Below are 27,982 nucleotides of genomic sequence, written 5' to 3'. Positions count from 1 at the left end.
GATATAGTAAATTTCTTATTTTGATGAGGCGCACCATTACTCCGCACCTGGCAGAAAAAGCCTTTAGTCTCATTGGTCCTTTTATGAAGGAAAACAAATAGTGGTGGCTTCTTTCAGTGAGAAGCGATCGAGTATTATCATATGTCATATTACATCCTTCAAAAGAGTTTTAGCACGGTGCACAATCTATCGCATTGGCATTGTTTTCAAGCGAAGAACTATAAAACATAAGCATACTGGCATTTGCTGAGGGCAACTCCTGTGTATCATAAGATTGAAGAATTGGGCGATGAGTAGGCTTCCATCCGGAAAAAGGTTCACAGCCCTGTTTTTACACTCTGCCTTGAGTAAGTACAACTGAAGTTCTAATACATCGTGTGGTTATTCTATAAAAATGTTCAGTAAATATTGATTGGTTAGACATAAACATCTCGTTATTGGAAGACCCTGTAACCCCAAGCGAAATCCAACCGGTAATATGATGATATTTTCGGTGGCCTCTATTGGTCTCTCTCATTCAAACAAACTGAACTCTGGTAACGTGTGTTCTCAAGTTTTATAATACTTGAAAATAACAAAGGTGATGAAAATAAACAAATAGATTAAAAAAGGAAGAGACATATTTTAACTTTTTTTACAAATGTAGTTTTTAGTTTTGTTCAGACGCAAAATGATTTGGAAACAGTTGACCACAATAAAACAGTTTTTTTTTAATTAGAATGGTAGTTGTAATTCACGATTCTTGTCCTTAATTGACGTTTAGTGCAAAACCTTTCAGAAATATTATGAAGGGTTTCAGGAACATAATAGCATAGTTGCCTACCTTCAATTCTGAAGTTGGTGTGACAAGATGTCACTCGAAAAATACACAAAAAAATTATGTAGGATCTCTTTCGCGAGAAACGAATTAAGTTCGTCGACTAAAACTTATTCGGACGTTTTGCTCGAACAATCTTGCACCAAAAGAAATGGGAGTTGCATTTGAGCTTATTATATAAACATGCTAAATAAAAAACAATAACTGTGGTAAGCTGAAGGCAAGTTTGGACAAAGGTTTTTTAAAATGAATGCCGTCAGCGACAGTTCAGCTTTTGACGGGTCTACCTTTTATTTTCCTTTAAATTAACTCCCTGCTTCCTCGACTTTTTTATCGGCTTCAATTGTAGAATGTTATTCTCTAAACGGATGCCAACACCCTGCAGACAGTTAATTAATAAATTCCACCCCAGTTAGAAAAAGAGAAAATGAAACATAGTGCTGTATTCATGTTTTTCATCGATCTCGTGACATATATGGCATTAAACGTCGATGTCGAAAGTTTTTTTTCAAAGAATTCGGTACGCATAGTTTCAAAATTATAAATCTAGATAAAGAACAGATTGATCCAGTTTAAGAATTCCTCGCCGTTTAATTCATTGTTGCTAAACATACCTTTTTATCAATCCACTCCGCAATGATGTCTGTCAAGAATAGCCGAGCTTGACAAAGACACCCAGGAACTAGTAAAGGATAATAATTATATAAGTTAACGGTGGATGCCTTAACTTTCAGTCAAAAGAAAGAGTCCAGACAAAGAGCGGTCTCCTGATATAAATTAGTGGGAATTCAATTTTTCGTGCCCTTCTAAGTAGTGTATACTTGAGGATTAATTGTTAATCTCTTCTATACCCTCTTGGGTAGTTTATACCTGAGGGTTATTTTTTAATCTCTTGCATATCCTGTTGGACAGTTGTTTGGAATATCAAGATGAGATATTTTATGAATTCTCCCAACCTCCTTTGAGTTTCGATGATGCTATGTTAACAAGAAATAAAGTCGTCAATGGTGAAATTTTGATACGTGGAATGGAAAGAATGATCTGGTTATAGGCACAAGATAGTCGAGACCGTTTGAAAGAAGACGCTTTTTTCATTGCTTATCAAATCGTTTTATTAAATGGCTAATGAACGCAAATAAAGCGAGTTACCTGTCTGCAATAGCTATGTCCATTGCATGCAGGTCATCATCAAGAGGTGAAAAAATATATATTCTCGGTGTTTCGAAGGTTTTGATAAAAGCGATCGTAATCATTACGAAGGCAAAATTGCACTTACATGCCAAAACACCTTGATAACGTCGAAAGAGCTCTTCAAATTCACGATAAGGATATTTGTTTCACAAAATTGTTCAAACTGCACCTGTTTTGTGTTAATTTTATATTTCTTTTCAGAATTTTTCTTATTTTTTCTTTTAGAAACCCTAGGGGTAGTCTGAAAGAGGTGGTTAATCGCGAAGACATATATCATTAGCTGTTAGTTATGAACCCGTCACTTTTTGGAGGAAACAGCCAATCAGAAAACTCTTTTGAACTATCATGTGCGTTTTTAGACATAAAAAACTACTACTGTCTACCATATTATGCGTGGCTCCACGAAGTATAGCATTAATACTTCGTTATTGCAAATGAGATAATGAAATATTAATGGAGGAAAGATTAAATACCCACGTACCTAGAAGAGGAGAACATTAGCTCTCCAGTTTAAAGAGATTTTATCAAACAACAATTTTAACTGCTATGCCCAATTTTTGATAGACGAAATAAAATTTTAGCGACTTCTATGATGTAAGTGCTCTAGAAAGACTTATTGTTTTCGTTTTTAAGCACCAAATAAGCAAAGAGTGGCATGGTCATTAATGATTTATAATTAACATGAATACTCACATGAATTTAACATCTTTAACTAAAGGCTACATCCTTTAGAAACAAGATCATTGCACTTCGCGTGCTATTCTACGAAAAGAATTCTAAAAAGTTTCTTAAATGATTATTTTGTACTAATCATATTTGTTTTACCAAAATTTCAAACGGAATAAAAAAGGGGATATATCACTGAAATTAAGTAGAAAGATGTGACACCAATGATTTGCATGATATTCAATTTCCCACATATGCTTATAATAGGCAGCTGGTTCTGGCTCAAAACAACACTATAAGACTGATCTTCCAAATATTTCTTAAGAGAGAATTCTCACAAGTCTTCCATACGAAGAAAGAAAATATCAACCAATCCTCAGCCACAGAAAATTTGCTTAAGGCTGTGTTTAGTTCATCTGACAGATGCTCAAACCACACAATAAAAAAAATAATGACGAATAGAAGTTGCCGGATATGGAGAACACTCCTGTTATCAATTGCTCTTCTACGTGAGTATCAAGGTTATTTTCAAAAGAAAAGTTCTTTTCCTCAATATTTATTACGAGTTTACCCAGAGGAGTCGATTCTATGGCTCTCCGAACAGTGTTGGGTGAAATCACAGCGCTAGAATGGTTTTCCAAAAGTTTGTCCCTTATCACAGCTGATGAAACCAACATCCAAGAAGAAGCCAAGACAAATTATCTTTAGGAAAATACTTTGAGAAACTAATTTTCTCGATGCATTCCTGTGCAAAAAGTTTTAACTCTAATTTAACTCAGGGGTCTATCATAAAAAAATGGATAATTTTTTGCCCAAATATGCAAATGATGATGTGAACTTTAAGCCCGTTAATTCACTTTGAGGATATGCGAATTCTCGAATGTTAAAATATATGGTCAGGCGTCTCTTCAACTCTAACAAATTACTGAGGTTACAAGCTTAATAACATCATTCCAAGTCTTCTTGTAAAAGAGAACAGCAGTTTACTTCGTTTCCTTTTCAATTTCCATATTAATCTTCCGAATATTTGTTATTTCTAATTCATTTTCATCTCGCATTTAGTTGAATAAAAGAGGCGCCGTTCAGCGGAAATGTTCTAGCTCAGAAATAACATCATTCTACCAATTCAAAGGCTTCACAGCGTAGTTATTGAAACACGGCATCACTCACTCAAGGGCAACCTGCAAAATGGCCCAAAGGAACTCCCTACCCTATCAAAATGAAAATAATAATAATAATAATAATAAGTAAATAATAATTTTTTTTTCATTTGCGGATTGGTCAATGATGTCTAGGAGCTTCACGGTGGCTAATACTTGTTGCAAATAGGATTTTAATTTTTATAAATGCTTTATATTTATTCGCACCATACTGAGATGGTAAATATATAATGAAGGTTCTACGCTAGATTTATTCAACAATTTCATGAATCTGTTTTTTTTTCTTTTTTTGTCTGGCGGGGGAAGGGGGGAAGGGTGCTTAGTGAACTATTGTTTATTATATATTACATAATAATTATAATTTTCTAAATTTATCATAAGCAATATTTTTTTTTTTTCAGGCTTTTGGGTGCAGAGTGAGACTAATGTGTGTAGCGTCTATATCAATGTCTCTGACGATTTTGTTAAGCAACTGTTCCAGCACAACGCTTGTTATTGTAGTTGCCTTGGGAAAGGATGCAACCAAACTTGCGCACTTTGCTGTGAAAAGGTTCTGAAATCAAGCAGAGAAGAGTGTGAACAATTTTGCGACGCTGAAACATATACACTGAACTTTATAAGGGGACAATGCCGAAAACAGCATCGGAACGCTATTTATTGTACACGGACCAACGACACTGACCAACCAACGACACCATCACCGTTATCATCCTCTTCAATATCGTCATGTTCCTCTGAAGCAGAAGCATCAGCAACAGTAGAATCGGAATTAGTATCAACAAAATCATCAGCATCTTCATCATCACCAGCAACAGCAGAATCGGAATCAGTATCAACAAAATCATCAGCATCTTCATCATTACCAACAACAGCAGAATCGGAATCAGTATCAACAAAATCATCAGCATCTTCATCATCACCAGCAGCAGCATCATCGTCTTTGCGATCGTCAACTTGGAAATCTACGTTGGAAGTACTTAAGAATCTGGTATGTTTCGTAATTTCTCCTTTTTTTTTCATAGTTTCTGCCATTCCTCAACGCTTTTGTCTTTCTCTTCCTTAGGCAAATGAATCTGTTTCTAAACTTAGTGGAATAGATAGCAAGAGAAATAATTCTTTGAAGGTATGAATGCACTATTGTCTCCTAATAACAAGATGAACATTACTTGTAGATATGAAATATGCGGTAATTAGAAGGAGTTACCGATGCAAAGCTGCAGTTCGTAAGCTGCAAAAGCGTTTTATACAGAGGCAAAAGCATGACAATACTGTGTGCTACGAGAATTTAATGTAGGAAAATATACCTCTTTTAAATAGGTGTGGCTAATTCATTGAAATGATGTTCTGTTGAAACACTTCTTTTTCAAATCATGCAATATCCAATCAGTCCAAGTCCTATGATGTGCACTTTTGTTTTCTCATTATGATGACGTTCGACATGATTAAAGAACTTTTTGGTCCTTAAAGGAGGCTATGCAAGTATTTGAAGACTTCATCGATAATTTTCTAAACATCACGACACCCAATAAAGGCCAACTTAATGATGGAGGAGATGAAACGAGAAGAGAATCCATCTTTAAGGTGGCAGTTGCCTTCGAGGAATTTGCATTTGATTATGGTAAATACCATCTGAATGGAACGAATCCTTCTACAACGATCAAAAGCCGAACAATGGGTGAGTTAAAACTATTTTATTAGTAACTGACCCACTGACCAATTGTCTAACTGAATGGTCTGTCTGCCGCCTGGCCTTGGGCATTAAATGATACAAGTGAATTCTTGAAAGGCTCACGGGAGCAGTTGAAGGCGCATAAAATTCGTCTGGCTTGATGCCAGTAGGTGCATGAAGATGTGTGAAGCCCAGTTGACGAGAAGTGATATTCGTCTGGTTAATAAGCTGTTTCAATTTCCTCTTTTGAGTATATGAATACGATCTCAGTACAATAATATATTTCAAAAAATCAGAACGGCGTTTGAGAAATCATAGTGTAGTGCTGTGTATATACCTTCAAGAAAGGGATCCGCATACGCTGCTGTCATCTCCTTCAATTTCAATCGTCAGCTAACATCTTCTCTTTCTTCTGACAGTTTTGGGCATTCAAATTGGCTACCGTCGGAATGCAACTGACTTCTTCCTCAAGGAGGAAGAATTGCAAGTCAGCATAAATATATCCTCGGATGATTTTGCTGAAAAAGGTTTGCATTAACCACGCTTTCAACTCTAAATCATAGAATGACATTTTTTCACTTCTATAGTTGCTCTATTATTTAGAAATCAGAAATTTTTGCCTATCATTGTACTATTTTTCAATCGTTAAACATTTCAAAACAGCTGAGAATGTACGTGCACCCCGAATGGTCAAAAATCTTTTCGTCTATTGCACAGGTAAACTCATGGAAAATTGAGATTTATATTATAGAAGTAGAGTACCGCACATTCCATCGTTAAACCGACGTGATGACCTTAGTAGGAAGCTGGGAGAATAGTCGGAAAGTTTGCCAATCACTCACGCCCAGCTAATGATCTATAACCTTTTTAAGTGTTCTGCCAGAATCCTAAGTAGATTATATCGCCGTTTAACCAGTAGAAGGTCGGGGTAATTGCTTGAATCAATGATAATTAGCAGGCACAACATTTCTATATTTTCACTGATGTCATAGAAAAGTAAGAAATAACAAAAGCATTTTAGTTGATCTATGCCAGTGGAGTCTCAGGTTCAAATAGCTTATGCAGAATGGTAAAGGAGCAAAGATGTGGTGTTAGCCAGTTGGGTGATCAAATGCCGAAGTAAGTGGGTCAAACAAATAATTCTGCTCGAAAATATTTTGGTCTTCGAAAACACTTTAGTCCATACTGTATTATAACTTAAACAGTTATTTGGTGAAAAAAGCGGAGGGAACTTGATCGATCACCATTTCGAATATGTTTATACTGAGACTAACCCCATCGTTTGGCGTTACAAGGACTTTCTTTTCATATTCTGATCAACAATATTGTTGTCTTTATAGGGTCAGTGATTGTAGGATGTGTGTACAAAGATCTTCATGAATTACTACTGAGAAATCAATCTACTGGTGAAGAACCTGACACTTCTAGGTGACGTTAAACGATAAAATATTTAAGAATTGTGCCTAGCGTACCTGTATTGAATTATATGGCATGCTATATCAAATTTAACCAATCGAGATAGGGGGAACCCTGATAAGCAGTGTAATAGGAACCCTAATAATGAATAAAGAAGGCGATGACCAAGTCCATTTTTAAGCTCATTTGGAGAAATCACCTGACGGTTAAGTTTTCTTTATCACGCAGTAAACTCTAAAAATCGTAAGAGAAGTTAATTTTCATTATCACCATTTTATATCGAAGATAAAAATGACATAAAGTATGCTACATACAGTTATATGCAAATGAATTGTAATGATTTGCAAAAGTTGATAGCATGGAACAATATATCTGCTACAGGTATGTTAACACCAGAATAATGACGGCAGCGATGAATCCTAAACCTGAAAAACTACGACGAGATGTAATCTTGAAGTTCAAAAACTTACAGGTAACAGCAAGAACGCTGAAAGATGAGCTCGTTCCCTTTGTGTTATGCTGGATCAGTTTAATAGAAATACATGTAAAATATATTTTCAGGTCGTTGAAGAAGAAAAGCATTGCATGTTTTGGAGTGGTTTCAAAAATAGGTAAATATAACGATATTATAAAATATGCTTTGGGACTCCGTCTTTTTCGTTTAGTCCAAAACTGAGTATGGAAATTGGAGATATCAGTTAAACCCTCATTTGCTGGGAAGATAGTCCACGGTCATGAAATGTTATGAAATACCAGAACAGAGGCAGTCAACACTGATAAGTGTTTTAACCCCGACGTTTTGGAATTTATATGTTATTCACCGAATAACATATAACCAATCAGATTGCTGGGTTTGTTACCGTACCCTCTGAGGAGAAAAATCGTTATTGTTATTTCTTATATTGTAATATTCCTTTGTTTTTAGTCTGGATGGGTTTTCAGAAGAAGGTTGTCATGTGGATCATTCGAAGAGCAACTCAGAAGAAACAATTTGCAGCTGCAATCATTTGACTCATTTCGCTGTCTTAGTTGACTTCAGCAGCAGCACAAAGGTAGTTTTATTATTATTACTACTATTATTATCATTATTATTATCATTATTATTATCATTATTATCATTGTTTTTACCTTGCATTCAAACTAGAAATGGGTCCGTGTGGTCAATCAAAGTATTACCTCCTTTTTCTTTTGTTTTTGACGCAGCTTTCCGAGAACGACGTAGCTGTTCTGGAGATCATCACTTACGTAGGGTTAAGCCTATCCATCATCGGAATACTTTCGACAATAACCTTATATTCTTTCCTCACGTAAGTACTGTAATCAAACGATCAGTGGAGAACATCCTGAAATACCGTGGAAGATGTATTGAATAAATCAGGCCAGTGCAATGTCCGTAACACCCCTTCTTCCCTGCCCAAAAAAGAAAATTAATCATAACGAAAATGTCTTGGTGCTAATGTCTTGGTGCTAATGTCTTGGTGCTAATGTCTTGGTGCTAATGTCTTGGTGCTAATGTCTTGGTGCTAATGTCTTGGTGCTAATGTCTTGGTGCTAATTAGAAACTAAATCCGTACCCCATGTTTTGGACATCACTCGTGACTGACCAAGTTCATCTGCCTATCTACTGTCTCTCGCTTTCACTCATGCTTTTTGCTTTTGTTTTTTTGTTTTGTTTTGTTTTGTTTTGTGCGTGTGCGTTGTTGTTGTTGTTGTTGTTAACAGAGATCTTCGTCAACCTCTGTTCCAAATACGCGTAAGTCTTGCTGTGGCTTTAGGAGCTGGACAAATATCTTTTTTCGCTGGTATAAATGCCACAGAGATCAAGGTAGGTGGTTTTTCCCATTATTTATATGAAATTAAAGATATTATGATCGAACAAAGCATTGAAATGACAAAGATTCTGCTGTTTTCTTTACGTATCTGTGCAGATTGTGTGTGTCATAGTAGCAGCTATAATGCAGTATTTTCTGATGGCCGCTTTCTGTTGGATGCTGGTCGAGGGAATTTATCTCTACCTGTTTGTTGTAAAAGTTTATAACATCAACGACAAGATGCGCACATATCACGTCATGTCATGGGGTATTTTGCTTATACAGCTGAACTTACAATATACTGTGAGTTTTATTTTTGACTAATTTAATTTTAATTTCTGAGTCGCCTTGATTGGTTTGTCATTTCCTGATAGGTTTTCCCTTAGTTATGGTGGCCATTTCACTGTCTATCGCTGCTGGAAAAGAAGGGATACAGGGTTATACCAGCGACAAATTGTAAGAGACGTATGTTTTTTTTTCTTTTTCCTCCTCTATTTTTTCTCCCCCAAAAATGTTAATTTTTTTCGGTGAAGTTTTGATGTTTCTTTTAATTTGCTTTGACATTTTCATTAACTTTATCTTAAAGTCCTTCTCGTAACATTTATCCTTTCGGGAAAGCTTTCTCACATCGGTTTCTTTCTTTATGCAAGGTTTCTGTAATTTAATCCTTCTGTTTCCTTATTCCTTTTTTTTTTCCAAAATCTTCCCTTCTGATCTGTGCCTTATCATGTTATCATCATATTATTGAATATCTTAAAATGCATTTTTTAACATAATATAAACAACGGTGTTATGCAAGAGTTTCAGTTCTGAGAAAAGCCTTAACAACAAATGTGAACAAGTATCATTATTTTTTCACGTCACTCGCCTTTTGCACCACTCGGCCAGGTTGATGAATGAACTGCGAAGCCTTCACCACTCTCAATCAGTCAATAATTATTTTTTTTATATAATAAAAAATAATACCTGGTTACTTTCAGATATGAAATTTCTCTTCTCGTGTTCAACTCGACACCTCACTCGTGAGATATCGAGTTAAACACTCGAAGAGAAATTTCATATCTTCAGGCGCCCATGTATTTTTCGCTACGTAATTTCTTACGAATTTCTTTCACTACAGATCTTATGATGACAAGTTTTGTTTTTGTCTTTGTTATCTTTCCCCTTTTAAGTTGTTGGATATCCTCAGCGAACAATTTGATATGGATATTTGTCACATTTGTGATTATAATTGAAGTGGTAAGTTTCTGATTCGGTTTATTCATATCGGTGATTCTGATATAAGACTTGAAATGTGTAATAGCCATACCTCGGTACAAACTTTTAATTTATCTCCTCCTCTTTCAGATCAACATTTTGATACTCACACGCGTCATAAGGGAGATGACCAAAATGCAGCAAACAGGAGACAAGCAAAGTCAGCAATTACGGTGAGAAAGAGCTCTAAGGAGCGTTTAAAAAAAAAAAAAAAAAGGAGTTCGTCTTACTTCCTCAGTAGCTTGTTGATATTAATTAGCTAAGAGAAAGTATGGGTTCCAAAAATGTTGGTGAGGGTCAGTAAGGAATCAATTAACCAGCAAATTTTCGTCCTATAGAGTTGGCATTAGAGCATGTGTTGTGATGATCCCCCTGTTGGGTGTCACGTGGTTATTTGGTCTTCTGTCGCCATTACACAAAGCTTTTTCCTACATTTTTACCATCCTCAACTCTACTCAAGTGAGTATCAAATATTATCATTTTATAGTTTCATACGTGAAATCCTCCATATTGAGTGTCTAGATTACTTTATGTAAATTTTATGGTGGTGATAGAATATTTGTTGATGTAAAACAGACAAAAGAGGATAAAAATTAAAAGATAAGAAAAAAAAGGTTGCCACTGTTTATGTGATTCTTACTAGTAAAGACATAATTTGATTCTTTTTTTGTTATTTGGGGCTTTTAGAAAAAAAAAAAAAAAGTTCAATATATTTACCCCAAATCGAAATCGGAAAACGAAATTGGTCTGAAAAACATTTTTTTTTCTGTCTAAGGGTTTCCTGATTTTCGTTCTTCACTGTGTGCGAAACAGCCAGGTAAGTTTTAAAACTTGAGGTTTTAAAACTTGAATGTATCTTGAATGCGGTTCTTTTTCTTACTTTCTATGTCTATCGATGCCTTTATTTGTTTACTTTGCTTGTCTATCTGCAGATTAGAGAGCGATTCAAAAGGAAGGTGAACACGGTTTTCCCATCTGCAAACAATGGAAACTCCACAAAGAAGAGTTCAAAGGTTAATCCAAGTGGTGTCGGTGATACATGGGTAGCTGAATTGCAGTCATTCGATGACTTTGAGCTGGAAAAACACTCGGCTTAAAGAGCTAGATTCAACACGGACCAAGCATGAAACTCCATTGTTTAATTGTTTAATTTGATTGTTAAGCTTAGTTGGTCAATCGCAGTTGCTCAATTTCGATCTTTCAGGAAGATTTCGGCCGTTCCAATCGAGGCATTAGCTTCGTGAATAAGTCATACTTAAGGTGTCACTTACTATGATAATAGGGTAACTTGCCAAAGGTAGTAGCGTTTAATGTAAGCTAGATGTAAGAACTGCTCAAGCTTTTTTTCCTTTAGATTAGGAGTACGTAATTTTTAGACTATCGTATCTACTTAGGGAAAGTTTGCCTTAGCTGCGCGCAATCCAAATTTCTTTTAAGTAACTATCTTATAGGCTGGCTGTCGATCACTGTTAGAATACAAAACAGTCTGTTCTAGCTTTTTTTTTGTTTAAATTAAGAGTAAATAATTTTTAGATTATCGTACGTAATTAGGGAAATTTTGCCTTAGCTGCAAACTAAATTGCTTTTAAGTATCTAACTTATAGGCTGGCTGTCGATCGCTGTTAGAATTCAAAATAGTCTGTCTCTCAAATGATGGTTTCTTCGTTCTATTAATGATTGCTTCCTATTATTTCCTATTATTTAGTTGAAATGTTGCGGTCATGCAGTCAATACTGAAGTGCCTTTAAACAGTCCTACGCTTTATTATGATACACATTTTTATGAAATTTAGCGCGCAATTTTATACTAATATTTCACGATAGCGTCACCCTTTTTATATTATTTGAGCAGTTAAATTACCAGTAAAGTCGCAAATACTATTTGCTTTTGTAATAGCGGCGGTTAATGCTAATTTTTAAACTTCTTAAATTCATTAAACGCAGCGGATTCAATGGATTAAAATTTGCGAATTAATGGGAAAAAATGGAACCAACGTCTTCGGGAAAAATGCACCTGAGCAAGAACTGCCTTGAGTTTATCTTACGTGGAGGAATGTTGTAAACGTGAAAAAAACAAAATGGCCTTTCATCAGACTTGTTTTCCGAAAAACACAAAAAAACAAAAAACAAAAAAAAACACAGCGAGCAGTTTTCATGGGTAAATTGAAGCGATAAGAGAGGTTGAAATATCTATTTCAACCTCCACCCCCCTCCCCCTCTTCCTCTCCTCCTCTGTCCCGCCCCTCGGCCCTTCATAGTGTTTAGATGAGGATATGTAAACACTGCATCGCAGAGGTCATGGGTTCAAATCCCGTACGGGCCTGAAATTTTTTTCAGGTCCTACTTACAACTACTAGTTTCAGTAGTGTTCTTAGCTGCGAGGATCTTCTAATTTCATCTTTCCACCGCAGTGCAAATATGTGAATTTTCATATACCTAAATCTTCATTCACTCGGATGTTCATTTGTACCCAATTCATTGACCAGCTCCCAGTTGGCTTGTTAGCTCAATTGGTAGAGCGCTGCACCGGTATCGCAGAGGTCATGGGTTCAAATCCCGTACGGGCCTGAAATTTTTTTCAGGTCCTACTTACAACTACTAGTTTCAGTAGTGTTCTTAGCTGCGAGGATCTTCTAATTTCATCTTTCCACCGCAGTGCAAATATGTGAATTTTCATATATCTAAATCTTCATTCACTGCAAAAATAATTTATCACCTTAGTGTGATACGAATTGCAGACAGGTGCAATTTACAGTACTGTGCAAAAGTAATGTAAATGAAGACTTTCGAATATAGCGCTTTCTTTTGCAGATAAATTAGGAGGGGGTGGGGTGGGGGATGCAGACATCCTATGTGTCTATGTCTCATTTCTCCTCTCGCAACGTTAGAAAAAGGATAGATGAGATTTCAGAGCTATCTCGCGATTATCTTAAGAAAATCTCCATCTAGAGAGATATAGGTACAACAATATATCGAGGAACCTGCGACATTCGCCGTTCTTTGGCGGGATACAAATTTTTGATCTCTCATTAATTTGTAAATAAATCGCCTCAGTCCGATGATTGTCGCCGCTTAGAGACTGTCCAAAAAGGGAACATTTGGCACAAAGGTAAAGCTTCGAGGGAAGATGTGAACAATACCCCTCATAATTTTTCATATTCCGCGTCGATAGCATATTGTGTTGACTTTTTTTACAGTCCTGACCAGCGTTTGAAATCGGCTTTTAAAGGTTACTATCATTGGATATTACAAAACATTGCGAAATTTTGATTTTTCGCCCTGTAAAAAGGTGAAATTCAAAGAGTTGGCTCTTTTTCACCAGCTTATTTCATTATTAATCTAAGCTTGGGACAATTATTGAGGCAGACGGGGATAATTTCCGGATAACCGACCTGTTGTTTTGCATAACGTGAAGAAACTAGCTAAGAAAACCGCGCGAAAACGAATAGGTGGGTTTAAAATCTAAATGTCCCTGAGAAAGTATTGATTACTCGCCCATTTTGTATGTCTCAGTGGTATTTCCCAATTGGTCTGCTCGGCATACCTCGGAATTCCAGACTAATGCATCCAAAAGAAAAATACAATACAAAACAGTACACCTAATTACTCACGGAGAAGAGCGTCGTAAAAAGGTAAAGTATGGTAGCACAGTCATTTGAGCTTTGCGAATCGATTGAAATTAGAAACTTCCTTGAAGTAAAACCATATTTGTTCGGTGTTAGCTTGTGTTATGCTACTGCTCTTAAATCACCGAGATGGTTTCTTAAATAGCTAAATAAACAAAGATTCCCAGTGGCTAATGGTCGACCGCAAGAATGAAAATTTGCAATCGATACCAAAAATTTACTCTGTTGAGCTTGACTCTATATAACTATTTAACATTTTAGTCCACTCTATTCTTTTAAAAGAATAATAAGGAATGTAGTGAAGCAATTTGTTACGATGTTAATCGATAATTTTGCTATGCTTGTTTTAAATATGTGCAAAGTCTGAGTTCTTTAGATTAAATTTGAACGGAGACAAGACGTCAAAAATTTACATGACATTCAACTTCCTGTATAATAAATTAGCAACAGAACGCTGATTTTGTTCAAAACAACACACGCTGGAAGCTTGTTCTTTTGCCATGAGACAGATCTGGAAAAATATTTTTCCAAACGGTAATTGCTACCAACCTGATACTGCCAGAAGGAATTTTAAACTGATATTATGCTCATAAAAATTTGGGGAAAAAAGATCAGAACTGGTTGAGTGTAAAGAGAAACGTAACTCAAACAGAAAAGAGAAATGTCAGCGAAAGCTTGTCAGATTTGGGGAATCGTCCTATTTTCAGTGACTTTATTGAGTGAGTACCAAAGTTCTTTCTAAATCATAAAATTTTGTTCAGTTTATTAGTATCACAAGCATACTCCAAAAAGAATAACTTCTTCAGAGTTCTCGAGCACGATTCGACCTTGTTGCTCTCCCAAAAGCACTCGCGGGAAAATACGGCAGCAGATAGCGATAGCATCTTTTAAATTTTCTTGTTCCTGTAAAACGAGGGCATACTTTTAGAAGCAGGTATATAATTATTACTGAACTATAGATAACGCTTGATAGGTATAAGCTTAATCGAACTTAATTAGTTTTGAGGTGTAACTCTTACGCGGCAATGTAAATAAAGAAGGTTTATTTTCAGCCCGGTGAATAAGATTAAAGATATCGATTCTCTGTAATGACTAAGATAACGCATGCATAAGAGAAATCGTATCTAAACTACCTTTAAAAAACATCACGATTTAAGACCCCTTGGAAATCAACAAGAAAAATGGAATATTAACCTCCATCCTTTCTTTCCCATCTAAATTTTTAGCCTTTATCGCATTGTTGATTCATCAAGTTGACATAGTTAAACAGAGAAAGTTTTCATCGTAATTCTTCTCGCCAAAAGTTTCTAAATTGGGCAGGAAAATCCATCGTAACTATACTTCAGAAATTAATCCCATAGGAGCCATCTTCTAGGCAACCCCCCCCCCTCCCTTAAAAAAAAAGGACTAAAAATATATTTTTGTCATAGAATCATCTCGACAGACTTTAAAAAACGTGGAGACATTTTCCGTTACCTGTCTCAACGTAAGAGTTGGAGTTTATTCAGGAATAACTGCTCCTGCCCGTGCACTATCTAATTTCCTGAAGTAATGATAAAAATAATGATAATAATAATTAAATGAAATAGTAAAAATGAGAATTACAGATGAGTTCAATACGTGAACTGCGCCAGATATATTGTATTTTTCTGCATCTCTTAAATTTTGTTTATTCAGAGAGTAAAGTATTATGTCATATGTTTTCCTTTTAAAGAGCGAATTTGCATTTCGATTTTTTTATGAAATCGGATAACACTGACATGGAAGCATTCTTGCAGCGAAAAAAAAAAAAAGTAAGAAGCCAAGAAAAATGCCCGCTCTAGCGTAATTTGCTGGCTAAAAATTATTTTGCACTGGTAATCAGTGCGAGCGAACAGCAGTAAGACTGTTGAGTGTTGCAAGATCTAAAATTTGGAAAATCAACTAGTTTTACTAGTGGCACAGTGAAGTGTATTCAAATCACAATTTACGTCCAAAGTAATAAAAACTTTGAATTGAATCAGTATCCCTCTCCTTGGGATTTTTTTGGTTTAGTAAACTTATGGCGGTCTCGGCAAGATCAATTTTGAAGTGTAAGTGACGACCCATTTCAGTGCTTTAAGTTAATTTATTGAAATTCACGACAGTATCATTAAACAATTTATGGTTGTCTCTCTCTCGTCCCAATAAAGAAACACTTAAAAGGAACGCAATTCTGATCAGTAAGGTTTGCTTAGTAAATAACTGATTAATCTGTCATTTGATTTGGAGAAATTATCGTATCATTCGTCCCATGTTTATCGCTAATGTTATCTTTTTCTCACAAATTCTACTTTGCCAGGATTTGCCAGACTTGACCAAGATAGCTACCCTGTCTCGTCGTGTTCGCTGCCATTATTGCCATCACCAAGCTCACCGTCGTCATCGTCACGCTTTCGGTCACCATTTCCATCACTATTACCACCGTCATCGTTATCGTCGTTGTCATCGTCATTGTTAGTATTATTGCCATCTTCGACATCAAGGCTATTGTTAGTATCATCATCATCGTCGTCGTTGCCGCCATTATTGCCATCATCAAGATCATTGTTGTCATCGTCACGTTTACAGTCACCATTATCATCATCACACTCATCAACATCACACTCATTTCCGTCACTATTACCAACGTTATCGTTGTCGTCGTTGTCATCGTCATTGTTAGCGTCATCGTCACTTTCGACATCAAGGCCATTGTTACTGTCATTGTCATCATCGTCGTCTTCGTCATTGTCGTCTCCAAATTTGACTTCTCCGCCAGTGACAATTGAGAGGCTGGTATGTACTGCAATTTCTCTAAATACTTACATTCATTATTTCCATTAAATAAAGCGTTCATTGACATCGCTTTCTTTTCCTAGGCAATTGAATATGTTTCTAAACTTGGTGCGATAGAGCTCAAGAGAGAAAGTTCACTGAAGGTATACCTTTGCTTAAATTTTAGTTATCAATCGTTTAACTAAATTGCTTTGTATAGCTTGCGCATTATCTTGAAAGTGACTATCTTTAGATAAACGCGAAAGTGGTCAAAGCTTTGACTTAAAATCGAGAACAGAACGTTTTAAGAGCACTATGAGAATCTGGTACAGGCGCATAGTCTACTTTGATATAAAAGCAGATCTGTAACTTATGGTGCCCAAAAGTCTTTTCACTTATTTTTTGTTGTTGTTTGAAGCTGTTATTGCTTTTATTTTTATGTTTTGGTTATTTTATGGGATATGTCAGAAATTTTAACTCAAATTTTTGTTTTTGTTCATACGAGAAGGATTATTTCTTATTAGAAGCCTGTTTACCTCCGCCGACTGTCTTTGTGTGGAAATTCAATTTTTACTGATTTGACATCATTATCAGACATTAAAATATCTGAAGGTAATGTGACAGGAATAAAGAGTATTTCATAACGTTACAGGGGGCAATGCGTTTGTTTAACGACTTCACCAATCAGTATCAGCAGATAACAAAACCTTTCAAGGGCCAACTTGGTGAAGAAGAAGTTAAGAAAGGAACAGCAGCCATCTTTAAGGTAGCAGTCGCATTCGAGAAATTTGTTCTCAACTACAGCAGGTACCACCTGAATAGGACGAAACTGTTAAAGAAGATGACTGACAGTAGAATGGGTGAGTCAAAATGTCGTCTTTTCAGATTTGTGAAACTTTGTTGATTAAATAAATAATGACCAACAAAAGACCACCTGGCTGTCTAAAATAAGGGGGGTAAGTTTCTAAAGAAACTGTGGTGCTGCGTTGTTGGGAGAGCATAACAGGGTAATTACGTATTATTTACTGAACTGGTAACGCAAACTGGCCTCCGTAAAGAATTGGCGTTTCGAGTGTTAGCCCTTCGTCATAGCGATTGACGAAGGGCTAACTAAAATAATGGCTAACCTGCAGCCTGGCTTGAAGAAATAAGCTATGCGCGTTACTTCTCAAAGAACGCTCGGAAATAATTTCACGCGCTTCAAATCCTTGTGTCTCCTTTCTTTTGTATTGATATAAATAGATGTAGATAGAAATTTGTAAATCCTTTTTTTTTTTTCTATTTGGATGTGAAAAAAAATTTCGACATTTTTATGACGTCTTTAGAATATTACATTTCATCTTTGTCAAATAAAACTGAATCGCTTTAAGACAATAGTGTGGCGTTACCACCAGCACCTTTGTTTGGAAACCTGGCACATCAACTCCGTCCACGCTCCTTTAAATCGTGATGACGGCGGCTTACTTCCTGACGCCTATTTATACCTTGTCAGAAAAAAAAGGGAAGCTAATTAGTATAAAAGGACTTCTTGTTGCAGCGTTTAGATCACCCCTGACGAAGGCATTAGGCAGGAGTGGTCGAAACGTTGGGTCTCTGAATTGAAACTTCTCGGTTACATTAATCAAATCTTTAAACCATGGCAGCATAAAACCATGTCTGAGTGTGACTCATTTTTTAGACTTCGCATGTATATTCAAATATGCTATAAAATTCTAAAACGGCAGTTACTTTGTAACGGTGTAATTCATTCAACAGAAGTAATACTACACTCCTACAAACCCAACTATTTTATCAACCAACGTGTAATAATTATTATTAAGAAGCTAAGCGACCCTATCTTACCTTAACCTTTCACAGATTATAACTTTGATGCGACTGACAAAAAATAGATGTTTCCTCCAAACCCTCCTGAAATGTGTCATCTTTAAACTAAATCATAATAGCTCTCTCTCAGTATAGTTTTCCAGACAGACAATCACGACCGGAAACAACAGCTACTTCTCTTAAATGACTACATATAAATCTACAACGTATTGTAGAACTTTTCAGAAGCTTACAATTCAGCTAATCTGGTAGAATTAAATCATGATTACATGTAACCCAATAGAAAGTTCTGGAACGTTCCATGCTAAGTCATCAGAAGGCTGGAGTATCCATGTCTCAATAACAAGCCATTCTAGAAATCTCTAGAATCTACTTTTTTACAGTCATTGTTTATTACATTTCCGTCTTATCTTTTCCTTCCTCCGACAGTTGTACGTATGAAGATTGGCTACCAGAATGATCCGAATAACTTCTTTCTCGAGGAAGAAGAATGGCAAACCAGCATTAACATTTCCTCTGCAAACTTTGCCAAGAATGGTAGACACCATTTAATCTCAAAATTGTGCAATGCCATTTTGCTACCGATTAATGCTTCATTTCTGTAGTGCTTCTACGAAGTCTTTCGCATTTTGACTTTGAAACTGCTTTTTCCCTTATCAAAGTGCGTTTGGTGAAATATCTGAAAAAAGGCTAATAGACACGTAAAATTTGTCGGTATATTTATGTTTTAGGTCTCAAGAAGTAAAAAAATGACCAAAAAAGGGCATCTTGATTGAAATATTTTATTAAAGTCTGGGAGAAGTAAAAAAATAATCAAAAAGAGGCAGCTTGATTGAAATATTCCAGTAAAGTCTGGGAGAAGAATCTGAGGAAGAATAATAAATGTTGTAATGATGCAGTGTCCAGCATAAAGTAATAGTTGGCTAGGTAAAATACTTGTTTTGGGGGGTCAAATAAATAGCTTTGATCTTAAGATTCTACTTACGTTTCGGTGTTCGAAAAAAATATTGGGTTGTATTTTTGAATAACCCCATTTATTATATAGCTGGCAGATGTTGTGGGCTATAAGAAGCGAATCATGTGTTCTGGTTTTTCTTTCCTTTTCTTTTCTTTTGGAACGATGTGGTGGAAAAATAAGAGTACATTTGAGGCTAAGGCTTTGTTTTGAATAAGTATGGGGTTACACCAAAGCCTCTCCGCGGTTTTTATGTCTTTTTTGTTTATTTGTTTGCTCAGGGTCCGTGGTTGTAGGATGTTTGTACAAAGATCTCCATGAATTGCTGCTGACTAAGCAGTCCATTGGGAATGAAACTCACAATTCAAGGTGACCTTAATACGTAATATATTAGAGAATTGGTTCATGCTTAATGTGCGTGCGTTGAGTTGCATGCTATGCTGAGCCATAAAAAAAAACACAGCCACTAAATATGCAGGAAACTCAATGTGTAACCGAAGGCATGACGCTTAACCTTGATGCCAGTCATCTTAAAGGAAATTAGAAAGCAGTGCCATTTCCTGTTTCCTGTGACGTTTGACTATCATAATTTTAATAGCTAAATGTGGCGAGTCCTCAGTCAATAATTTCTACAACATCTAAAAAAAATTTGCAAATGTTTTGGCTATTTGTCAACCTCTAAATCGCACATAGGGCTAAAACATTCCTTTTTTTACCGTTAAATAGTGGAGATAAAAAAATTATACAGAACCTTTTTCTTCATAAAAAATACGGTTTAACGGTTTGTTTTTCAAGACAGACAGTATAACGGCCATGGTGATTTGAAGAGTATAACTTTCTAAACAGGTATGTCAACACCAGGATAACGACCGCGGCTATGGATCCTAAACCGGAAATTTTACAAGATCTCATCTTGAAGTTCAGAAACCTAAAGGTACTTAATTCCTAAAAGACTGAAAAATAACTTCAGTCATTCTATATTGTGTTGAGTCAATTCAAACGAAATTAAATTTATTTCTAGGTCGTTGAGGAAAAAAAGCATTGTATGTTTTGGAGTGGCTTCAGCAAGAGGTAAAAACATATAATATCACATTAACTAATTTGTTTTGAAATTAATTTTTTCATTAACATTTAAATTAAGTTATGACCTTCAATTTAGTATCAGTTTGTCTGTCGCTTCCAGAAATTTCCATATGAGATCAATGCTTATTGTTCTTTTCCTATAAACGATGGGATGAGAGGGCATCTTGAGAGTCTAAATGTATTTCAAAAATTAAACTAGACCTGCTTCCAGAATGAACATTTCGACACTCTGCTGGTTTCAAACCCTAATCGCTTATCTCACATTTTTTTATTCGTCATTCATTTACTTTTTCAGTCCAGACGGGTACTCAGAGGATGGTTGTCATGTAGATACAGCGAAGAGTAACTCAGAAGAAACAGTCTGTAGATGCAATCATTTGACTTACTTTGCTGTCCTAGTTGATTTTGACAGTGATGGCACAAAGGTTTTTTTTTTTTTTTTTAATCATCGATATTTTTTTAACGTACTTCCACCGTTAGGTTCAATAATCAATTTTTTGTTTCCAATTTTTGATAAAGCTCTCCAAGAAGGACGGAACGATATTGGAGACTATCACGTACGTAGGGTTAAGTCTTTCCGTCATCGGAATGCTTTTGACAATCGTCCTTTATTCTTTCCTCACGTAAGTACTGTTACCAAACAATAACTTATGACTTTGATGCTGATTTCATAAAGTTGGCCAGGGTGTGCAAAACTAGATTTTAAAAATCACTTTTGGCAACTACGATTTGAAAGACTATTGTGCTTACTGGATTAAATAGTCAATGACCGAAATCCGTGCAGTTATGGGACAAGTGCCAATCGTTATTATTAACCATCTGTTCATCTGTTCTCAATCCCCTTAATTTGCGACAGACTGCAACTCAGTGTAACTCAGAAATAGCAGTAGTGTTCCTTCCAATCTCCCTTATACTTTGCATGCTGAATATTTTAGTTACTTATTCATATATTGACTAGTCAGTGTTTATCCTTTTCTTCTCTAGACTTTCAGTTACGTTTGCCTTTGATAATATCACTGATTTGTCTTGCTTTTTACTTCATCAGAGATGTTCGTGAACCTCTATCACAAATACGTTTAAGTCTTTCTGTGTCCCTCGGAGCTGGACAAATAATATTTCTTGCCGGGATAAATGCCACAGAAAACATGGTAAGTTGCATATCATGGAAGAAATTGTTATTTAACACTTCAGATTTTTCACAGCCAGGATCATGTTCTTTCTTTCTCTTTTGTAGGCTGCTTGTATCACAGCAGCAGCTCTTATACAGTATTTTCTGATGGCCGCTTTCTGTTGGATGCTGGTTGAAGGAATTTATCTCTACCTGTTTGTTGTAAAGGTTTACAACATCAACACTAAGATGCACATGTACCACGTCATATCATGGGGTATTTATAACTATTTTTTGCGATATTTGGTATATTATTCCCCGACATTTACATCATTCTTCTTTCTCTCTATTTGTAGGTCTTCCTGTCGTCATGGTAGCCATTTCACTGAGCATTGCTGCTGGAAAAGAAGGGATGAAAAGCTTTACTAGTGATAAATAGTAAGAAAAAACATTTGATATTTTCTTGTTTCCACTACATTTCAGTTATGATGACAATTTTTCTTTTATTTTTTTTTTCCTTGTCTCAAGTTGCTGGCTGTCTTCAACTAATAAGCCAATCTGGATTTTCGTGGCATTCGTGGCGTTTATCGAATCAGTAAGTTTATGACTAATTGACGTCATATAATTTTTTTATTCATATTTTCGAATTGATTATCATGTTTCTTTTTATCGAAGACTATTGTCTAGTTTTTTTTAAATTATAATCATTATTATTATTTTTTAAATTTTTATTCAGCTCAACATTTTAATACTTGTACGAGTCATAAAGGAGATAACTACACTCGTAGAACCATTAGCGGAAGACAACTATGCTCGGCAAATAAGGTATGACTTGACTTGTTTTAGCAATGTGAGTTTAAATAATTGCATTGTTATTTTCCCAAACTTAAATGACTCTTCTCATGGAGTTTTCTAGTTCTTCCCAAGGGATCATTGAACGTCGAGGGGAAAGAAAATCCACTGAATCCTTTGAGACCAGTCACATTACATTTCATAGTATTGCCTTGTTCCATGATACTCGCTTAACTTCCCTATTAATCTGAATCAGTGGGTGGTCTTATAGTGATACAATTTGGGGGAAAAAAGTAAAATGTCTAACTCTCAAGCCCCGTTGTAATTGTTCTCATCCTTTAGACTTGGCGTTAAAGCGGGCGTGGTGATGATTCCCCTGCTGGGCGTTTCGTGGTTGTTTGGTTTCCTGGCACCATTGCACAAAGTTTTCACTTACATTTTTACCATCCTCAACTCTACGCAGGTTAGCTTAGACTCGTGATTCATGAGATTAAATTAATCACGCTAGAAAGTAGAAGTCTCTCTATTGGCATGGTTGTAGACATTTTAGTTGTGGCGAGATCAATTTGGTCCTAAGGGCAAATAAGTTATAACCGATTACTTTGTATGTTCATAACATAAAAGTTCTTGCCACTTTTTACGTCACTCTTACAATTGACACAAGTTTTAATACTAATACCACATTCACACTAAAGCCCAAACTTACTTAAACTTTTTTGTCTGTCTGTCTGTCTGTCTGTTTGTTTGTTTGTTTGTTTTTTTTCTGTTTTATCATAGAAGCGGCTTAAGGTAACTTTTGTGTGCGTCCAGTTTAGCACGTTGAAAATACAAGTTAGTGATCACCTGGAAACCATAAAAAATAATTTTTAGCTCGCTGTTGCTGATTTCCAATTAGTTTAACTTGGTCCCACTAATCATCTTTTTTTCTGGTTTAAATGGGGTAAAAATTCAGCTTAATTCGTTCCAGAAACCAAACATGACCCTTAACCCTTCATACATTACAAAAGAGAAAAATGATTCTCAACCCTTTTTTTTGTTTTAGGGCTTCCTGATTTTCGTGCTGCATTGTGTGCGAAACACCCAGGTGAGATGAACTTTGAAAAACATTTTATCTTTTTTTTTAATTTTTTACAAATTTTTCTTAATTATGTGCGGTTAAAATTTTCCGCTTTTCCACCCTCAGATTCAAGAGCGATTCAAACGAAAGCTGAACACTGTTTTTCCATCTGTATATACTAAAAACTCCGCAATGAAGGGCTCGCAAACTAATCCAAGTGCTGTCGAAGATATAGGGGCGGCCGAATTGCAGTCTTGCGATGAATTTGAACTGAAATAAAATTTAAATAACTGGACTGAGCGGGCTGAAACTAATTATCGAATGTTTGATACGATCGTCAGGTTTGATATGTCAGGTCGTTCTATTCGCTTCGAGTTACGAGCTCATTGTAATGTTCATGATTGTATTTTAAAGATGTTTAAGGCTAGTTTGAATGTGCTGTGACCTCGTTTCATGCGCTTTTAAGTCGTAGTTCTCCGTGAACAGCATTTTACTTGACTCTCGCAATCGTTTCAGTTTTAGATCATCAGTTATTTATTTGTTTCGTTATTTTGAAATCCTCTGTGCCAAATGTTTCCTATTATTGAACGACGACGCAGTCTCCCTTTTTGATATTCGGAGTAAACACAGGGTTACTTGTCAAATAGCTTTTTTGTTATTGTAATAAAAACAGCTGTGGAAAAAAGTTTAAGCTAATAAAGATCTTAATGGATTAATAGATAAATCAATAAAGTAATAAATGACGGATTACATCTATTGTGAAACTGTTTTATCCGAACAATGAAGTTTTTTTATTAAATCTCTGAAATAAGGGTTAGTTTTTCGAATTGCAAATGTTGCGAAAACGACTAGTAGCATCATTGATTGCCATGAAAACTGACCGGTTTGGGGTCAGTCTTAAGGCACTAACGTTAAGCACATATCTACACAAAAACTTCTGTGTTAGGGCGACGATAGACTTAAGCAGCGGTTCTGAAATACGTGAATAAATTACCAAAATGGCAGTAATTTACAATGATAACAATTAAGGTAAATGAATTTCGAAAGATAAAAGGACAACAAGAACACACCTGGCTGTTAGGATACGTGAATGAAACGACATTGAGACTCCTTGGGAAAAAAATTCGACTACATGGTTCGGAAAATTATATCAAAATGCTAACGCCGCGCAGAGATTGGAAACGAGGAAACCGCTAAAAGACTTTGCAACAGCACGAAAATCTGAGCGAATCACGGCTTTTCAATATTTTCCCTTTACCTAGAACGCTTGATCAACTTGGAAAAAACAAATATATCTTGGTGAAGTAGAAAACGGAAAAGCGGCTGCACCTCTCGTTGAACAGTCCTTAAATCATAAATCATAAATCACGTCCTAAAAAAAAAACCAATAAATTTCGCATTCAGCATCTTGTTATATATGCTTTTTCTCTGTGTATGAAGACATAAATATACAACTTAAAACAGAAGAGTAAGGTGTTGATAAAAATGGTCTCCAACACTTGGCATTATTTTGGCAGGGATACACTTTTCAACCGTCCTAAATGATTTTTTGCAAGACAAAATAAACAATGGGGCTTTTTAGCTTCACTCCTATTTCGACCTAACCGTTGAAAAATACATTTGCTGACATTGATTTTTATCTCACTTTGACCCAACCATAGGAAAAAAGGAAAGAATTTCATTTTTGTTGTTTTCCTCTTAAAAGATCTCCCCTCTAAAGTCTTCGACCACTATAATTTCATTGACTGAATTAATAACTTTTACGATTAGTGTATACTAAAGAGGAAAAAAATTATGGATTGATTAAAACTGGGCTTCCGTCAATTGTTGAGGTATGTAGGCTCATTATTGCTCATTATTACTCATTATTTCTTCGGCACTGATGGGCGCAGCCCGCAGGTCTTAAGCCGGCAAGGCTTAAGACCTGTGGGCTGGGAACGAGCGAGATGTTCGTGAGCGTTCTGGCGCGAGTATGAGGGACCCCTTGGAGACCTTTCGCGTACTCGCTCGGGCTGCTGCTCAAATGAGAGATAACTGGCAGGCTTTTTTGGTACTTTTCTCTTGGTTCGATTTAGAAAGTCCGGCGAGGTATGTATAAACTCTGTGATGTGGCCAGCGCGTTCACACGTCACAGGTTGCTTGGAATATCAAGATGAAATATTTTATGAATTCTCCCAACCTCCCTTGCGTTTCGATGATGCTATGTTAACAAGAAATAAAGTCTTCAATGGTGAAAGTTTGATGCGTGGAATGGAAAGAAGGATCTGGCAATAGACACCAGAGAGTCGATACCGTTTTAAAGAAGACGTTTTTTTCATTGCTTATAAAATCGTTTTATTAAATGGCTGAGGAATAATAAAAGGCGATAATTAGCATACGTATTGAATCGAAAGATAAATTTTAATACTCCCCGTTGACGTGTCACATAATATTTTAAACCTTAGGCTATGCATTTTACTTGGCACGATAATGACGCTCTTGCACCATGCTGTAAACATTGATTAATTCAATAACATCGAGGATCAAAACACGCTAATTGCAGCTGTGGAAAAACCAATCAATTACATCGGAGCATTGTGCTTTATGACAACACCCGAACCAGTCGACCTTATCACCTGATGAAGACCAACAGAATGCAGCTGAAACGTTGCGATTCACATCATAAGTTACCACATCGTGGAACAAACGATACTACTTTACTATAATGAAAATCACTTTTTTAACCTGAAGTTCTGTTAACGTGAAAAAAATAATGAATTGATAAATCATGTTTTTAAATAATGAAAACTTAGTCAGGGATCTCGTTTAACGATAGTCGCTTTTAGGAATTAACAATTTTCCCAGCGGGAACTATTGCGGGTATCCCATCTGTAAGTCTGCACGAAATTATGTTTCCATCAAACATAGAAACAAACAAATCGACGGGAACTTGCAGCTGAAGTGAAACTGCACACGTGATGTTATAGATGCATGGTCGTAGGTGAATAGAGTTTATACCATTGTAACTCCTCAGGAATAAGATAGGACATGCACCCGCACTATGTTAAAATGCAACTGATCGTTTTAAACATATTCATAAAGTGATTACTCGTTAGAGCACTTGATAGATGCACATTAAAAATGCTTATGTTTCTGATTGAAAAAAAAAATCAATCTTTCATGAATAACGTTTATATTGACTCGACAAAGTCATTCACACTAAAGTTGTTGAGCATTTTTGACAATTTTTCATCATGATGTACTTAGTCTGATTCCTGTTAGCACGCGCTCAAGGAAGCGAGACTATCTTCCCAAGTTTGTATACGCCAAAAATCACACCAATACTTCCCCACAAGAGGATAATAACAATTTGTAGTTAAAGTGACGAGTATCTTGTTAAAAGGATGGGGTTTGCAGCTTGTGTTGGTTTGAGTCAGAACCAGCTGTTTATGGCTGATTAAGGTGGGAAAATCTATAGTCATTCACGATACTGACATCGTGTCTTTCCATAAGAATTAGTTATTTTGGTCTTTTGCACCCGCTTAAGACTATAGCAAAGCAAAAAAAAAAAAAAGACTTGAAGCAATTTTGTAAAAAACATTGATGAAACTGACCTTAAGTTTTACATAGTAGATAATATCTCAGAGCCAACATATCAGATCCAGATAATAGCTGGAAATGTTGGAATTTGTTCAAATTTTATTTAATAACGACTATAATAGCGTGTTTTCCTTTTTTTTTTCGCAATTCTTGCCCCACTTCTTGTCTATCATAAGAACATCTGTGTAGATATATAGATCATCAGAAGTGGCAAATTGTACGCAGGAAGAAGAGGGTTGAGCACGTTATCATTGAAATAAAATCAACGGAAGGGAGGGAAATTGCACAGCCGATTTGCTTATCGGGATCTTGAAAATAAAGCTCGCGCAGGATCACTTAGTCCTGTTAAAAGTTCCCTTTCCTTCCGTGTTGAATCATGTTGCGATCAAAATCTCCTGTATGAATGTAATTTAATATCTGACATTAGCTTAAATTCCAATTTTTTTTGTTGAACCACGCGCTACGTAAATTTTCCAAGGCCATCAAGCGCTTGCCGAACGCTCTTTACATATGAATTTAGTGTTTAGCACACGCGCATGTAGCCGAGAAAATAGGCAGGGTTTTTCTTTGGCAACTTAGCGTAATCATTCTGCAAAGATATGAACTCAGTCATTACACAATGTGCACTAAAGGAGAAATTATACAGTGAGAGAAAGGAAATGATGCAGGTTTAGGGCTCAACTATTTCCCGCCGACCGCAGTTCGTTTTCTGATGCGTTAACGGATCGATGATGATCAACTTCAAAGACCCAGTAAAACTGACATCGAGCAGGTGATCAAACTAAACGGAGAATATATATTTATATGTATTTTTCAACCTGAGAAATTCTGTAGTTCATTTGCATTCTTACACTTGCCCGAAAATATTACTGAATCATTCCTGCCTTCGAAGTCAATATTATGCGGGCCTAAAACACACACTCTTATCTTCTGATGGATCGATGACAGTTATATCTGTTCGGGTGCACGTAGATGAACAGATGGCATATTTACGCTAGTTTCCGGTGGACATAATATTTTTTTCCAAATAACGACTACCTATAAAAGTGGATCCTCATTAGTTTTAAGTTGTTTACAATTTTTTCAAATACCCATTTTCATATCCACCTTAAGAAAACTTTAGCTTGATGAAGCTATTTTCGTGTCGTGGGTCACTTGCATCTGTTAAGTAAAACAGCATTCTGCATCTGGTGTAAA

General features: G+C 36.0%; 2 protein-coding genes across 5 annotated transcripts; both read left to right on the top strand.

The window, feature by feature from the left end:
- The first annotated feature begins 174 nt into the window (after positions 1 to 174).
- Positions 175 to 11,890, top strand: LOC131795723 (adhesion G protein-coupled receptor E3). 3 transcript variants are annotated; one of them, XM_066167029.1, is made up of 18 exons: positions 175 to 347; positions 4,236 to 4,822; positions 4,898 to 4,957; positions 5,302 to 5,509; positions 5,923 to 6,030; positions 6,844 to 6,931; positions 7,301 to 7,391; positions 7,481 to 7,530; positions 7,845 to 7,971; positions 8,123 to 8,226; positions 8,642 to 8,744; positions 8,848 to 8,998; positions 9,105 to 9,186; positions 9,903 to 9,969; positions 10,078 to 10,160; positions 10,326 to 10,446; positions 10,763 to 10,804; positions 10,920 to 11,890. In XM_066167029.1, exons 1-18 carry the CDS (start codon positions 290 to 292, stop codon positions 11,082 to 11,084), a joined length of 2,295 nt encoding a protein of 764 aa, XP_066023126.1. In that variant the 5' UTR covers positions 175 to 289; the 3' UTR covers positions 11,085 to 11,890. The 3 variants fall into 3 exon arrangements, with proteins under 3 accessions (XP_066023126.1, XP_066023125.1, XP_066023127.1); XM_066167028.1 differs by lacking the exon at positions 175 to 347 and adding an exon at positions 2,945 to 3,183; XM_066167030.1 differs by lacking the exons at positions 175 to 347; positions 10,763 to 10,804 and adding an exon at positions 2,945 to 3,183.
- A 2,236-nt stretch (positions 11,891 to 14,126) lies between these two features.
- On the top strand, positions 14,127 to 23,877 carry LOC131770376 (adhesion G-protein coupled receptor D1). Of its 2 annotated transcripts, XM_066167032.1 has the most exons (18): positions 14,127 to 14,331; positions 15,933 to 16,408; positions 16,492 to 16,551; positions 17,040 to 17,247; positions 18,641 to 18,748; positions 19,448 to 19,535; positions 20,013 to 20,100; positions 20,188 to 20,237; positions 20,545 to 20,674; positions 20,769 to 20,872; positions 21,295 to 21,397; positions 21,484 to 21,634; positions 21,714 to 21,795; positions 21,886 to 21,952; positions 22,094 to 22,182; positions 22,492 to 22,612; positions 23,192 to 23,233; positions 23,333 to 23,877. In XM_066167032.1, exons 1-18 carry the CDS (start codon positions 14,274 to 14,276, stop codon positions 23,483 to 23,485), a joined length of 2,178 nt encoding a protein of 725 aa, XP_066023129.1. In that variant the 5' UTR covers positions 14,127 to 14,273; the 3' UTR covers positions 23,486 to 23,877. The 2 variants fall into 2 exon arrangements, with proteins under 2 accessions (XP_066023129.1, XP_066023130.1); XM_066167033.1 differs by lacking the exon at positions 22,492 to 22,612 and having other exon boundaries at positions 23,333 to 23,422.
- The last annotated feature ends 4,105 nt before the right edge of the window (positions 23,878 to 27,982 follow it).

The sequence above is a fragment of the Pocillopora verrucosa genome, chromosome 5 (genome assembly GCF_036669915.1).
Source record: "Pocillopora verrucosa isolate sample1 chromosome 5, ASM3666991v2, whole genome shotgun sequence".
NCBI lineage: Eukaryota > Metazoa > Cnidaria > Anthozoa > Scleractinia > Pocilloporidae > Pocillopora > Pocillopora verrucosa.
Note: the sequence above shows the minus strand (reverse complement) of the source record. Positions and strands in the feature narration are given on the sequence as shown.